This window comes from Atheta coriaria, unplaced genomic scaffold (genome assembly GCF_025399875.1).
Source record: "Atheta coriaria isolate IRGN ID8LTWV9N9 unplaced genomic scaffold, Caltech_Dcor_3.1 hic_scaffold_8_pilon, whole genome shotgun sequence".
NCBI classification, from domain to species: Eukaryota; Metazoa; Arthropoda; class Insecta; order Coleoptera; family Staphylinidae; genus Dalotia; species Dalotia coriaria.
This window is the reverse complement of record NW_027045450.1, coordinates 870,879-887,998: the sequence shown is the minus strand read 5'-3', so window position 1 is coordinate 887,998 and position 17,120 is coordinate 870,879. Positions and strand designations below refer to the sequence as shown.

Below are 17,120 nucleotides of genomic sequence, written 5' to 3'. Positions count from 1 at the left end.
GTATAACTAGTGTACGTCGAGGTGAATCTGTGCGGATTTGTTTGTATCCGTTTCGGGGATCTCCAGCGACATTTTATTCTTGTTTTGTAGGCATATAGGCTCTCAAAGTGGGCGCAAGACGGACGTCAGCAATATCGAGACACTTAGGTTTATGCGCTTCCATTTTGCGCTTGGAGGACTTTAAAAAGGGAAATACATAATCCTAAAAGGGCAAATAAATATTTTTTTATCCACCTGCATGGAAACAACACATTTGATTCGATAAATCACAAATTTCTTTATAATTTAATAAAATACTGGTATTAAAATATGACCCTAGGTAATAAAACCTCAGTTTCTATGTCAAAAGTAACCACGTGATAATTAATTACAAGAAAAGCGACATGGCTTTTGCAAAGAAACAATGCGTTTGTTTGGCGGAGCAAGCGGAGTAAAAAAAGCAGGCACGTTGCGATTGAGGCGGCGATTATCAATCAAAGCGCCTATCTATTGCATCCGGGTTTGCGTTTCCCCGATGCCGCCAAAGCACAATGTGCTTTTGAAGCTTGCAATGTCGTCGCGATGTCGATGACGACGGCATGACGGCGGCATGTCGATGCGCGCCGCCATTATTATCTATACAATGAAGCCGCCGCTCGCGCCGAGGACAAAAGATTAATTCTGAAACGCCAAACGACAAAAAACGCACGCCAACGATGTAAAAATAGTCCAACACAGGGGGTAAATTATTTATATTTTGTTCTAATAATATTCCATAAGTAAACAACCGCCCCCCCCTAAATGGTCTGTTTAATTTGATAATCAAATAACACTCCTTCTTAATATTCTTCCAACTCGTTTCGCCCTGCGGCTTTGACGACTTCAGAGCCTTCCTTCACGACGCTTCCACGCCTTTCGTCGTTTTCTTCTCGGTGGCGGCAGCGGTGGCGGGTGATTAAATTCCGAAATAAAGCCATCGAGTTTACGCCCGTGGGCATTAGCGTGCCGCGCGCGCGAAAATCATAATAAAAAATTTATGGCGATTTTAAACGGCGCGACGACGCGCGTCGGGTTTTAACCAATTTCGCGCGCCGCCTCGTCGACGACGCTCTCTGGATGTCAAAGTCAAAGGGATGCGAGCCGAACACGCAGACCGCGCGTAGACTTAATTATTAAACGCGCGCACGGGCACGGAGATGCGTAATTTGATGAAAAGGTATGCACGCACAATACCAATTTATAATTTTGGGATTTTCAAGGATTTTCTTTACTTCCACACGCATTTTACTACGCATTTTACTTTTAAATGTGAAGACGCACAGAGAAAGGGTTTGTTTAATTAAAGTTATTTGTATTTTTTATTAGATAATACAATCAAAGATTAAAACGAAACGAGCTGGGCAGATGCGCAAAAATTTCATTTTTTAAATTAAAATATTAAAAAATAAATGCAAATCTACAGCCTAAACCCCCGGAGGTTTGCAAGTGCAATACCAAAATACGAAAAAGAACCCTCGTCCGCCGTCAGGATTCGGCAGATTGCCATCAAAAGTCGGCCCGTTTAGGAATTGATGGAACGGAATGGAAATCCGCTCGAGCGTGTAAAAAGTTCGACGTTTTGCCGTTCGACCCGACCTTCGAAAACCATCTCAACTCCTCCATACTGTTGTTTACCGTTTTATTTCACCTGCGCGCACGCAAGAAACGCCGCTGCCAGTCAAGAGAGCTAAACCTAGTCCAAACTAACAGGTTTTAACGTGAGATCGTGAAATGCGAGGCATAAAGGCAATATGATAACTGGAAACTCGCGGACGCGGAAAACGGCCTTAATGATTTCCCCGCGAGACGCATAAACTTCGCTGCTAGGATGCTAGAAATAGGCTGCAGTTGCAACATCTCGAGCAATTACCTTCACGGCACAGCCAGCAGGCAAGAACAAAAGCGAACACAAAAGCAGACGCACAGAAAAAAAAAATGAAAACGATAACTGTTGGCTTAAGCTTTTCTTTTTGCGTTTACTTTTTATTTGCAGCATTCCCCGTTTTACTTTGTATTCCAGCCGAGCAATTTCCGCTTCCTTTGGCCGGGGTCAAAGTGAAGACGGTTACATATCTCTTAATAAACGCTGATGCAAAGCAATATCAAGCAACGTTTGTTGGTGTTATTTTTAGTTTTAGTTTTCAACTAGAAACACAAAAAAAAATCACATAAAAACATCCCAATAGTAATAAACCAATGATTAAAGCGTGTAATTGTCGTATTTCCAATTCGCCGCACGTCCCAAATCCTCGCCGCCGCCGCAATGGTAATTTAATTCACTCGTAATTGTAATTTTTATCAGGCCTATTGAACTGCTGCTCTCGCAGACTTGTTACCCCATTTTATTGTGCGTCCCCACTTTAATAACGACCTTTTCCATCGCTTTACCTTTATATATTTTCTTAGCCAGTGTTTGTGCTCGTGCTCGAATGATTTTTATTGTTGCCTACTTTGTCCCGTCGGAGATAAAGTAGCAAACCAGAAACCCTGGCGCTGGGTCGTATTGTTGCGCCGTCATGTGGACGCCATTTAAATTGCAAATAAATTTTATTTGCGTTCTTCCCAAAGCGCCCCGGAAACGACTGCTACAAAACGCTCCAGCGGTGAGTTCGTGGTTTATCGTAGCATTTTTACTGTAATTAGTGTTTCGGTTAAGAGTTGCATAAAATAGTTTTATGGCTTTGCGAAAGCGCTAAGTAAATAAGCGTCTGCGGTTGCAGACGTTAGCAAACTGCAGAAACTTGTCACGTACACACCCAACTTTTTCTGCTCTAGTTGAACATGTTGCAATCTTGGTTTGTGAGTGCAATAAAAATTATTAATGCATTGCGTTTGACATTTTTTTCTGCATTGTTAGTTCGTTTTATAATTTCATCGCGCAATTAGAACATTTGCATGCGTCCCTGCATTTCGCATCGTGCGGTTGGCTTTTTGCACAGATTCCGCTCGGCGGCGTGGTTTTTTTGCGCTCGTCGAAGACAACTCGCGCATTGGTGGTGGTTGGGCTTTGCAGAAGAAGCGCTCTTGCAAAAGAACCGCCGCCGAGCTAATCTTGAAAGCGGCCGCTTTGCGCCTCCGTCGCGCCGTGAAGAGGCGCTCTCGAGGTCTGGTGTCGAGTGCCCTCGACGAATCAAACCGTGTTTATTCACGCTCAAATGCTCACCGTATTTACACCGCTTTCTTTTGACAATTTTTTAAGCGTGCGCTTTATTTTTCAGCGCATGCAAATATACAGTGTGATTTCTTTCAGTTAAAAACACTATTTCCTGCCTGCTGATGCAAGATATTGATAAAAATGATGAAAGTACTTAACAAAGTAAAAGATATTTGCTTCAAAGTATCAATCCATATCAAATCTCGTTAGAGGACGGTTAACTATGGCACTGAACTCGCTGACTCGTTAGCCCCGCGTGCTACATTTACCGTGCGGCCATTTTCATCCCTAATTGCATATTGCACCAGCCAGTTTCTACGGTTATTACAGCGTAATACGAACTTCCGCAACAGTTCGAAATTTGTCCCCATATTAATGGCTCTGCATTTTCATTTTAAACCAGCAACTTTATTACCTCTTAATATCAACAATATTTCCCCAAAATAATAAATTTCGCAATGTAAAACTTACTCTCCAATCAAATTAAATTTAATTAATTGCAGCGTAGTTTGGTTAATTTTAATTAACATCAATCGAATCGATCGGAGCCTGATTGCAAGCACGCGGCAGTGCATTATGAATGTCTATTGTAGAACCACATGGTACTTAGCACCCCGGGGGTGGTTAACGTGGCGTCTAAAACGCGCCGCCGTCAAAGTGCACCAATGCATGCGCAACCGAATGCAGCCAGCCGCAAATCTGCAAGAGTTGCTCCAGGCGCTTTCTCACACAGCCACAAATCGCTGGTTTTCGATAAACATTTGCCTCCACCGCAGAGCTTTCAAATTAATGTGAAAACACAAAGTTTTTAATGCACATTTGTATACAACCAAATACACACAAAACAACTGCGCATGCGCGCTAGTGCATCAATAGAGTAGGCGGGGCAAACGTTTGATATTCTCAGTAGATTTATGTAAATACAAACAATACTTTCGTTTTCCACACATGTGCGGATAGTGGATATCAGCGTTATATGAGGAAATATGAGCGAGCTTTAAAACTTTCCTGCAAGCGGCGCACAAATTCCGACGCCCTCATAAAAGTTGAAAAACGTTACGGCGAAAACACACTGATCCCGCAGTCCGTCTGACCAGGACGCGCGCCGCGTGCTGCGCGCACCACCGAATTTATCGGTTGGCTACAAATTTCACCGCTTTCCAACCTACCCATTCCCTGCAACTTGCAGGCTGCGCGCGAGAGCAAAAATAAAGTCTCAACCATGTCGCAATTTTTATTTTATCGTCCAGAAAACCGTTTGGCCCCGAACGACTCCCCGCACGAAGCCAACGGATTGATGATATGATCGACCAACGAGACCCCACTATCCACTATGTAAACCTTTGCTAAAGCTTTACCCTTCTTTATTCCCATCAGTATCCTCAAGCAGTGTACTCTCGCTTCGATTGTGAGAATTTAATTTCGCCGATGGTAATTTATTATTATAATTTTTTCCCGTCTAATATGGGTAGTTAGTTCTTTTTTATGTGTGCGTAAAAAGTGTAATAATTTATAGCTTGTTCAACCACAAAAGCAGAAATGTTTATTTCCACCCTCGACTAGCCAAGGGCGAAATTTATTGGCCGCTGCGTCCCTACTTTGCGACATAATATCCGACTTAAAGCAAAAGCACGAACGCGTCGATTTGTTTTTGTTTGTTTTTTTTTTCTTCCCGCGCGCTGCAAAAATAATCGACGTTTAGATTTTTGTAGTAAAAGTCTGCGCAAAGTCCACAATTAATAAAATATCTATATAATAACACCTTAAGTGTTTTCCCAAGTTATAAACGCATCAAAGTTAACATAATTTAGTGGGTAAGTGAAAAGTTTGCGGGCACAAAAGTAACTTTTTTCGCGCGGCGTTCACCTCGCTCGCTTCTTTTCGTTTCATTTTTTTATTCGCCGCGCACGCCGCGCTGTGCCTTTATGAAAAGCGTGAACGTGTGCGCCATTTTTGCGCCGCGGCCATTTTCATAAAACAAAATTAAAGCGAAACAATTCGGCGCGCGATAATAAAAGCTGCAAAGTTTGCAGACCTCCACGACGATGATGATGAGCGCCAAACTTTGCTGATGGCGTTTGTTTTAAAGTGGCATAAATAACGCATAATGTGAATTAGTTTCGCCAGACAACACACCCAGCGCACAGAATCAAGACCGATTGATATTGCTATTGAAGCGTAACAATAGCGACGCCGTGCCGCAAAGAGAGATTACATGCAAATACTTTGACGCACTGGAATTAACAACACGTGAATCTGCGCGGTGTGTGCAGCGCTAAAAAGTACGAAGACGAGAAGACGCCGCTGCCACGGGGTCCGTGGAAGAAGGTCGGGATTAAGACACTTGATATTAATTTCCCAGGCGTGCAATATATTTTATTAGTTGTTGCTCTTCGTCGCGATGCGGCAGCGACGCCGAGCGTTGCGGCAGGAAGTTTGCGGCGCGAAGGGAAGCGCACACCAAGCTCTCCCTCTCACTTGAGGCTTTAATGCAGTTAAGCACGCGAATGCATAAATATTTAAGCTCTGCACCGCCGTCGACGACAAGTTTTCAACGGCGCGTGAGGAGCATAAAAACTTTGACCAAGACATTTCGCATATTTCTACAATTTTACTCAACATTTATTTGCATCCAAATTAAAGAAAATACGCTTTCTTGTCAAAAGTGATATAAATAATTAATAAGTCTATTATACTGGTACCTATAGTTTGTCAATGTACGCTTGGTTGATTATATGACGAATTAATACGTCGAGGATAATCGTCTGGTGCGCGTGCGTCTCGGATTGCACACAATGGCGGAGGCGCCACGCCGAAATCGTTAATTAAGCAATAATTGCGTCGCGAATTGTGTTGTCCTCGGGATGCCGACGTCGGCAAGAACCGCGAACAGCGAACAAGAAGCCAAGCAGCAGAGCATTCGCTGCTTGCTGACACAACTCTCAGATCTAAGATCTCGCGCCCGGATTTATGCACTTTCAATTTAAAGCAAATTTGCCTTGATTAGCACTTGAGAGATCCAGCTCTGTGTTATAGCAGTACTCCGGCAATACACAACTGGAACTAGCACAATGTTTGTTTTGTCGTGTGAATGCATCTCGCGTGTATGTGCGGCAAAGTGTCTCTGCATTTTCGCCTTCCGGGTCTTGCCTTGCCTTCCGACTCGCGGCAGCTGCCGGCACCAGCGACGAGGGTTGAGGGTCGCGTCGCGTGTCCGTGACGGCGGCAACAACCGAGCGTGTTCCACCCTTCGTCGCTGCCGCCTCCGCGCCCCGTCTGATGAATACAAATGACCGCCGCGCGCGCGTTACATATAAAAAGCATATGTTAATGAAATCATGAAATAAAAGTGTATTTAATTTGCGGGCAATCGGCGAGAAAACTTTTTCATTTAACACTTGCACACATAAATTCCCTCAACTTTTATTTCCGCTGTACATAATAAGATATTATACTAATACTAGTTAACCGGGCAAACGTTGTTTTGCCATATAAATTATTTCAAGTTTCTAGATAAATTTTAGTGTAGACAAAAAGTAACTTACTTATTATAAAAAATAGGGGTTGGTTATAAGAAACCAAAAATTGTATATTTTAATAAAATTAATTAAAACACATTAAAAAAATAAAAACAAAAAATTTCGACCAAAATTTAAAAAAAATTAAGGGTGAACAACCCTTATCACTTAGAGATATGAAGTTACCGATTCTCAGACCTACTGAATACGCATATAAAAATTTTCTTTGAGCGGGATGAAAAATGATTAGATTACTAAAATGGCTATAAAGAAATAGGGGTTGGTGATAAAAAACTAAAAATTTAGGGTTGTATGTATTTTTTAATTCCACATTATAAAAAAAAAATAAAAACAAAAGAATTTGTCCAAAAATTTTAAAAAAAGTTAAGGGTGAACAACCCTTATCACTTAGGGGTATGAAAAATAGATGTTAGCCGATTCTCAGACCTACTGAACACGCATATAAAATTTGGTAAAAATCGGTAAAGCCGTTTCGGAGGAGTATGGAAACAAACACTGTGACACGCAAATTTTATATATATAGATAATGGTCTTTATCTATAACAATTCAAAATGGCTGTCAGAGAGTCAGATTGTCGTTTGCTAGTTATTAATTTCGACATAATTAAGACTAATGCGTTTTCGGCGCAAAGTTTATTATTTACGAGTACCGCCTGCTTGCGCACTCAGCAGGGGGCTGCGATGGCACCTACGCAATCTGCGCGCCAATGTTCCTCCACCGCCACCAGCATCACCACATGCAGCACTATAGATATATCCAGAGAGGAAACATTTGTTGATAGTAATAAGCATCCGACTGGCCGGCCGCGATAGGTGGCCCCCGACCTCATAAATCGAGAGGCGGTCGGTTGGTGTGCAGGTTAATAATATAAAGTCGTAAATTACGTGTGTCGCCGTGACCAATTTGCTGCATTTATCCCGGCGCAAATCGCTTTACAATTAAAACTTCCGTGTTTTTATTATTTTTCAATTATTTCATGACATTATGTGCACGTGTCATTCAAACTCAAGCACAAAACTCAATATTAGTTTCTTAAATAGAGTTAGTTGCTTGTTTCACGCTTCCACCCTCTGGATATGATTGCGCACATCGATTACGTGGTAATCTATCTGAGGGTGCAGGCAGTAGTTCCCCTATTTGGGCTTTTTCTACGCAAGCAACAACACAGAGCTAACAGTTGACTGATGATACCGTTTCGCATTGAGACAGAGAGACATTCTGCAAGGGGGTGGTGGCGTCCAGATAATTTTCTTTTCGCACTCTTGTCCATCCGAGGGTAACACAAACACGCGGTACATTCCCATTTCTATTCCAACAGCCGCCGCCACCCTTCTGTTCTACACGGCCGTTTGTTAGGCGAGTGCTGTGGAGTCCGGTGGCGGCGTTTTCTCGCTTTTCTCGTTTAGTTTTCTCGTTATTCCGTGCCGTGCGACGGCTTGCAATGAAATGACCACAGATCATCCACCTAGTCGTTCGTTTTTCCAGAACGCCTGCCACTTTTGTTCGGTAAGTGGGCAAAGTAGCCCAACCAGCATCAGCTGCTACGTTTAGAAACTCATTTGCATGTTATTCCGATGATGCATTCTTCATGTAACACGTAAAATTTGAATTCACTCGCGGGATCTTTATGTAAATCATCTACCTTTTCAAGGAAGAGAAAAAAACTTTTATTTTTCAAATTCTCTGCACAACCGAGCTTTAAAATAATCGCGATTTTTTTCTATTTTTTCCGTTTCAATACGAGCGTTGAATTTTTTGATTGCCTCTCGACATTTGCCCCCCATCGCATTGTATAAGCTCTTGTTGTTGGAGGCATAGGCAACGGGAGGCAGAAACCCGTGTCCGAACAACACATATGCTCCGGCGTAATGCGCGTCGCGCCGATAAAAATGTTAACGAGCGTTCATTTGCGGTCTCGACGCGCCGCCATCGCGCGAATAATTGTTCACCCTCCACGAACCGAAACGAGCGCGGGCACCAAACACACCAAAACGTGTTGCGCTTAGAATATGTACGATCGCACGCCTACACACAAAGCGCGAGCGGAAAAAAAAAACCAACGCGCATCCATCTACCATCCATAATCCAGCAACACCAAAAACAACCCCATCGCTTTTTTGTTCACTTTTTTCACTGACCAGCACGTCGAGTATCGTCCAGCGTATAGAGAAAAAAAAAACGCCAGTAACCATTTGATGAGTTGGCATATCTGCGATAGTGGTTTTTTATGCGCTCTTATAATAAGTCATTGTGTTGGCTGGTGTGCGGTGTGCAACGTTCACATTGTTTCCCTTTTCAGTACCGGCCAGTGCCGGTATATGCTATCTGGATGCTGTCGAATGGCCTCGATGGTCGGCTGTCGTTACGCGCTGAATTTTGCATAGTGCACATTGTCCACCCTTTTATTCCACGCGTCATGGAGCAAAATCTCCCCGAATCCTTTGCTTTTTGACCCCGAAAATAAAGAAAAAAACTAGCAAAATCAATTTTTTAACAAATTTATCTTATCACGTTACCACGATAAAAATAAATTCAGTAGATTTTTTTTGTTGAAAAAATTTGCTAAATCGAAATAAATCGTTACTCGTTTAAAATCAATAGTATTTGTTTTCGAAACCAATCAATGAAATTGTATACGGACGTGAAAAGCTTTGGTTTGAGGTAGTATTAGTAGTGCGAGTCTATCGCTGGGTGTCATATAACATTAAAGAGCATTTTCCGTAATGGAAAAGCGGATAATGCGCACTTGCGCTCGCGCGCGCTCGGCCGCTAACATCATTAATCTTATATTACTGTTTCGTAATAACGTTACGCGCCGCACGCGCGCTCTATAATGCGATGTGATGCGATGTTATACGAATTATTTTATAATTTACCTCGGTCGGGCGCACACCGTGCGCGCTGCCCTAAAGTGGGCACTAATTTAGCGCCGGAAAACAAATTTTAAAAAGCTATCGATGACCGTCGTAATGATAAATGATTTTCATTAAGACATGTGTAGACTGCGAAAATAATCGCCGCCCCGCACTGAGCGTGGTTTCTTTGTTTCCGGCGCGCTGTGGTAATTATTCACCCTCGCATAACCAAAATGCGCAACGGCTTGGTTTAATTAATGTAAAGGAAAAGTGCGCCCGCCATCCCCGACCGCCAAAAACTCATAGACATTCTGATGATTCCAAAAAGCAGCGAGCGCGGCTGAATTTCGCGCGAATTGCGAATTAATTGCGCGATGTCACGAGATAATCGCCGAGAGTGCATTACACGCAATGCCGGCCGCTTTCTTCACGATTCCGCAATTCACAATCAACATCAACTTCGGAGGCTGTCTTCGTGTGACTGCGCGATGCACTGGCTGACACTGCGTTCCATTTAAAAGCGGGAATTGCATGAATTGGTTGAAATATTAATGATTTATGAAGGCGTCGCTGGCAATCTCTGCGCCGACACGCTATCATCAACGCGCACAGTGGTGTGCCACCCTTTTTTTCGCAGCGAGAAAGAAATTGATTAAATTTGACTACAAGAAAAACTTTTATTTTAAAAAGTGGATTTAATCAAAAGTTTGGAAATATTTTCAGGGGGAAGGGATGAATGCATACCACATACTAACATAAAATCCTTTCACTGCTATTGCGTATATTTCTACATGTTATTCAGTGCGGTATCAGGAATCAGGATATAAAATTAGATTACTTTCCGGAGCAATGAATATCCTTGCTTCGGGCGATATCAGCACTTCAAAATGCATCAAAATTTATTCTTTCACGTTACACACGCATTATTTCTTCGCCCACTAAAGAATTTATCGCCATTTCTAAAAATATAATCTTAAAAACCTACATAAAATTATAAAAAATGTAAAAAATACTTTAAAAAATTAATTTTACTGAAAAGCGTTTAAAACTTTTGCAAAATATCTAAAACTTAATTTTTTTGATGTGCTGCAGTGAAATAAAATTGTACTATACTGTGTCGCAACATTTTGTCATTTTTCCCATTCTCATTATCGATTAATCATCAAAACATGATTGCAAACCGAGTTCGCCGTCTCGCGTATGAAAATTACATCGGTTCGCATGCAGACGCAAATTGATTTCGCCCGCTCGCTAGTTTCAGGCTTTTTTATTCCACTGATTTCATTGATGCACGCACACGACAAATAAATAGAAATCTCGTTAGTTACCTTCGCCGAGTGTCCTTTGTTGTGTAACGTTAATTCACATGACGTGACAACTCCGGTGAAAAGCCGCCCACAATTTCAACTAATTTTTTTCGTTTTATTCGCCTGGTACGGCGGTTGGTACATAATAATTCCCGATTGTAAATTATTATCATATACATTTATTTTTAGCGTTCCATCCGCAGACGAAATACATTAAGAATTAATAATCGCAAGTAGTGCTTAGTGCTGAAAGCTTAAGAGAGCAATCTAGATTTGAATAAAACACGCAAATAAAGTGGCCGTCCGAGAGCAGGACCATGGCGCGAGGGTGGTTTCCTTCAAAGGTGCCGGTCGGATGCGTCCACCATCAACACTAACTATCACCAGGGTAGCCAACAAACGCAACCGCATTGTATATAAATAAGCATGGAAATTAGTTGTTTAGATACGCCGTTTGTCGTGCAGTTTTGCGCTTTGAAACCCGCCGTCCTGGCTGCCGGTCCGGCCGCGTTCTAAATATTCATGAAGAATGTCGCGCAGTTCTCTGCGAGAGTATAGTTTTCCGGGGCGGCTACAGTACGCGCCGAAAAGTGGACTTGAAACTCGTTAACCGTTTTCGATAATGCTCATGCCCCTGTCAGAGTTGAATAAAACATTCGCTGACGGTGTTGTTGTTGTTGGGCGTGAGTTTTCGGCGGCGGCGCGGGTGTGAGCCGAGTTCATTGTTTTGTTCGGTGAGTTATTCACGCCCTGATATTTTTTATTCCAAGCGAAGCGGAGGCGTTAAAAAAGGCGCATACGGCGGCGGCGGAGGGCACTTTATCGCCAGCGCACAGCTTCCTAAGCACACACACACACACACATACACCCACGCAAACATTTCCACACACATCGTTTTCTAAGGTTGCCTTGCTGGCCATTTCCCACCTGAATCGTAACTCGTTTTATTCGCGCAATAAAATGTGCTTCGCTCTCCGACGTAATCTAGAGCAATATTCATTTTGGCAGCAAAACAACAACACTACCAAACTAATCAATAAATAATTATTTATATTTTTAAATATTTAATTAAAAATTAAAATTTAGATTTTCCCGGTAAGAAAATGCCACAAAGTAGGTGATTATTACAAAATCCACTTAGTTCATCACTCCGTATCTATGCTGTCGCCTAGAAAGGGCTAATATTAATAAGTTTGCAGCGAACCGCGAGAGCCACTCGAGAAATAATGCGAAATTATTCATTCTCAGGTGGAGTACGACCACCTCCGCGCGCGCGACACACCGGTTATTTAGTGCGAGCCGCCACACGCCGTGTGTGGATTTTCCCGAAGAGCTTAGCACCCGCCCGCCAACACCGGCGTACATCATCGCATCGGCAGGCTCACCAGCTTAGCTCACAATTTATAGTTGTTAACGGCGCTAACGCTCCCACGAAAGATGGAAAAACGATGTAACACTACTACTTAAATAAAGTATATTTCAAAAAAATGCATTATTTCTTGAAAATTTTAAACTTAACTTGAGTCCGGTAAAGATGGAAAAAGCATGTCACAGCTAACTATACTTTTTTTTTCTTGAATTTGTTAGTATACAAATAGAGGTTTTTTTCTTCAGCCTCCTCTACAACCCGAGCGAAAAATATAGACAGTCGCTGTTTGGAGGTGTATTTATTATTTATAATCAGCGCGCTCGCGGCTTATTAAAATTGCAAAGCCGGCGCCGGCGCCCGTAGGCAAAAAAATATACGCGAACGTGTTTCCGGCGGCGGGCAATAACAGTAAATAATGCGAAATTGCACGTGAGTTTGTTTGCAATTTAAGTGCGCGAAGCGCGGCGAAGACGATGCGCTCGAGTCGTTTCGAAACTCTCGAAAGTTTGTGTGCGAAAAATAAAATAAAACACACAACTCCAGGTCCAACTTCAACTTTAGCATCAACTTGATAATGTTTATTATAAAAAGAAGTCCAAAGTCGCGTTTCCGGTGGGAATTTCGGACGTTTTTTTTTTAGAGGTTACCGAGAAAAAGTAACGGTGACTTCGTGAGAGGTTTAATTGCTACGATGACAACTGCCGGAAATGAACAGACGGAAATGAAAAATCCAAACACCTGTTAATATAAATTTTTGAAAATATTACCTTGACTGATAATTGTTGCGATGTAAATGATTCCCATACTCAACGTACGATTCGGTTGCTTCCTTTTGAACGCCATTTTTTTAAGTTTTAATTAAAAGTTCAATTGTGTTAGATGAAAATTCACTATTATGCACTGCGAATAATCCGTGCGGTTAAACCGAGAAAAAAAGTTCGGCTTGCTTTATTTTCAGCTGGTTGTGAGAATCACTGGAAGAAAAATGATCGCACGTGCTGCGAATGTGTGTTGCGCCGCGCGTCACATTCTGAACGTACACGACGAACGAAATTCTGCGAGCGACCGACCGGATGGTGCGATGCAGACAGCAGCTCGACCGAAACTGGCGGCGGTAGCAGCGGCACCGGCGGCGAACGCCCGCCAACCCGCCAATCTACGGCGGATGCGCAACGCGACGCGCCAACCAAACGTGCGCCGAGTTAATACGGCTTACATTACAATTATTATAAACAAATATTATTTTAGGCTAAAATTGGATCTTAGAAGCAAAAATATGTTATTTTAACTAGTGTATAGTGAATATATCCGGATATTAAATTAATCACTGTTTGATTTATGAACGTGTAGAATTTTGTTTTGTAATTAATGAAATAAAGCGCATAATGCGGTTGCGACTCTTGAAGGAATGCAGATATCGTAGAAAACGGCGAACAAAGCTTGCTCTTTTCACTGCGCTCCCAGAAGAACGAACACGCGAACGGCGTTGTCGGCGGCAGTGGCGGCGGCGGATCCTAGATTATGCATGCAGCCGTTCTGCTGCATAAGACATGCCTTGTCTTGAGCTACGTGGCAATCCACTTGTGCTTGTACGTACACGTACACCGGCGGCACACCGGCGTTTTCACCCGTCCTCCGCCGCCGCCGCCGCCGCCGCCGCCGCCGCCGCCGCCGCCGAGTGCTGCGACTGCCTCGCATCAAACATTCATCCGGGTCACGGCGCGCTCGGCCCATCCGTCTTGCGTTTTGTCGACGCGCAACTATCATCCGTTTCTACCCACTGCCGCCGCCGCCGCCGCCAATGCTACCAACGTTGCTTAAAACATTGCGCGCCGTTTTATGCTTTTATAAGAGGAATACGGCTAGGCCGCGCATGAAACGAAGATAAACTCGAGTTTCCTTAGCCGTACCTTGCCGATTACGCCGCCTCCAGCAGCAGTGGCATCAACTGCCTGCGTGCGTGCGGTGTACTGCGTTTGTCCTGCGTGTGTCCTTGGGATACTAAAACGTTGTTACACGTTTGTTTGCCATTATGTACCTATTTGTGTCAAAGTTGTATATTTTTTTACAGAAAAATTGAAAATTTGTTTAGATGCAATATTTTGCATGTAAAAATATAGGAAAAGCACGTCATCTTTCTGTCTTTGGTCTTTGGACTTGGCGAAATCGACAAAAATTCAACACAGGCAGCAATTGCATTTGTTTTGCTCCTTTTCATTTCCCGGCGCGACGCGACGCGGCCGCGCTTCGTTTTGCCAGCAATTTCGTTGTTGTCGGCGCGCGGCGCGCGACATCAAACGGATTTTCGAAAGCCGAGTCACTCGCATAAAAATTTATTTCGATGTCGGAAAGTGAATATGCTCGATTCGTCAGTGTCTCGTCGCGACAACGCAAGAGAATAAACTACATTTGCGCCTCGTATTCAATCCAAAAATCAAAACGCGAACAATGTAAATATTCCTACAAATTCCAAACCGGATGTTACCGGTTCCTCCATCTTGTCGACGTTCATTTATTATGAAAGTGGCGGGCAAATAAACCCGATCGTCGCCGCCGCCCTCACGTCCCGCACTTTACGATCGGCACGTAGCGGTACCCAGGTGCAAACCGATACTCGATTCATAATGCAGTGTGCACCGCGCCGCACGGTGGAGAAAACGACCGGCGGAAAGAACGCAGTTCCGTGTAGCCACAGCCAGCCGGGGCGATATCGAAACGATCTCGGTGACAGTGTGCGGTCGCCGGAGGTTTGCGGTTCTGCGTCCCGCAGGTCGTCTCCTGGTCGTGTGATTTGCGTCCGCGATTTGCTACCACCTCGGGTGCCGCATGTTTCCGGAAACGGTAGAAACGTGGTTAAGCCGGTTAAGCGCAACACTTCAACTTAATATACCTACACCGCAAAAAAAAAACCGGAAATGCAAAAGTAATCTATGTGCGTATTTTTATTTGCGCGCACGCATTCATCCAATTCACTGAATGTCCTTGCTTTGCACGCATGAATCATCGAGACATTTAAGACTCCCTCTGGTCCCGCGGGAAGCGTTCCTGCAGCCAGCCTCCCAATCACTTATTACGCCCGGTAAGGAAAGTAAGCGTGCACTGAGCGAATACGAGTACCGGTACGCGTAGGTACGCTGGACGCATCCACCCCTAAGCTAGTTGGTCCTTTGCAGGTATAAGGAGTGGTAGTGGTGGTGGTGGTGGCGGCGTTTTACGACGGTTAAATTGCCGCCGCTGCCGATGTTGCAGGCCCGCAATTTCGTTTGCCTCTCTCCGGCGGGCGAACGGCGGGCTAAAGAGCTCAAGAACTCGAGGGTAGTTTACTAAATAAAATGTTGCCCCGCGTTGTAGGTATAGTACTCTAGGCAAAGAAGAAGGAGAAGAGGATAATAGCAAGCAAATGAACCGCACGCGTGCACGCGCACGACAATGTAATAGAGTCTCAAGCACAAACAACTCACCTATAGTACTCTTGACTTTTAATAACCAGTTTGCAAAAAAAAGGCAAAGGCGTATATTATCCAACTAGTGTAAATTTTAGGTTGTGCACGAAAATACTAACCTAAAATTTGAGATTCTACGAGTACTAATGAAAACAATAACAAAACTAGAAATACAACAATACTCAAAGATAAACAAAAACAAAGCAGGAAATAACTATGCTTATTCTATTCCATAGTCTAGATTGTAGCCAATCAACTGCTGAAGAGGGGAAAATAATCTCCGCGAGCGCAAACCAACGAAATTGAAATAATCACCCCGGCTTGATTTGCGATGCGCACTCCAGTCGCCTTTAAGGACTCCATGACCTCGCCACTACCACCCACGCGCGCGCGGTGGCAAACTGTCGACCATTATGGTGATTCGATTTCGGAGCGCTCCAGTAATTGCGGTTTGGCGTGCAAGTAAACACTTACACACACATGCGGGGCGCACGGATAGTTGACGCCGAGGTGCGTCGAGTGTCAGACCATTAGTCGTCGAACCGACAATTTCACTTTAACTCGTTGATTCGTCAATTCCGTCCATTCCGTGAACGAGGAGAGGAGAGTCAATCAATTCGAAGATATCCGCTCTTCGATTTAATAACCGCGACTGCACACGTCACTTCGGAGGCTTTCATTCCCCCTATAGTGTGAACGGCCGGTCGGAGCTTTCGAGCGGTAATTGGTTTGCTTAAACAAAAACACGTTTCGGATGGCAGGCCCACCGCCGCCGCCGATATCGTGCTGATATAATGATTGCGCGATCCCGAGAGCTTTCACATTCAACGCATTCAAGATCGAGGGTGTAATTTGTCGCGTTTGATAGCTTCCATAGACCAGAGAAGAGAAGAAAAAAAGCACACACGCGAGTTAAATGCAAATTATTATTCCCTAGTTGTATAATGTGCAGCTGAATGTTTTCTTCTTCGTTTGCAGTTTAATTTTTTTTACGTTTTCATTAAACAGTCAAGTAGGAAAAAAAGCGCTCAACATTACAAAATATAATTCAACCCGCTTGGCTGGTTGGCGCTGGCGCTCGTCCTGAGGGCAAATTGCAATCGATTTGTAGCATTCATTGCAGTCGAGCGTAACGGAACGCACCGCCAGAGCGATTATCACTGACGTTGACGAAGAGACAACAGGCTGTCGACTAATTGCGCTTCTTTTGCGCGCCGTGCACCCCGTTCTTTCACCAAAATCTATTACCCCGCAATTACAGCGGCATGTCGTGCGTAAACGCGTAAAACAACACAAAATGCTTTTAAAAACATAACATAATTCGATCAAAACACTGCGCGCGTATACTACTCGCGTATCGATACAACATTTTTTATTGTTGTTTGTTAATTCCTAACCGGATTGCACACATATTTCGCAAACGCAACGCGTGCG

At 43.6% G+C, this 17,120-nt stretch overlaps 1 protein-coding gene across 2 annotated transcripts in view; it reads right to left on the bottom strand.

The window, feature by feature from the left end:
• DIP-delta (Dpr-interacting protein delta) overlaps window positions 1-13,332 on the bottom strand; it is a 70,416-nt gene extending 57,084 nt beyond the window's left edge. For both annotated transcript variants that reach the window (XM_065310221.1, XM_065310223.1), the window contains exon 1: window positions 13,011-13,332. In XM_065310221.1, coding sequence (XP_065166293.1) covers window positions 13,011-13,086 — 76 coding nt within the window. In that variant the 5' untranslated portion in view covers window positions 13,087-13,332. The remainder of the gene's footprint in view (window positions 1-13,010) is intronic.
• Window positions 13,333-17,120: the final 3,788 nt, after the last annotated feature.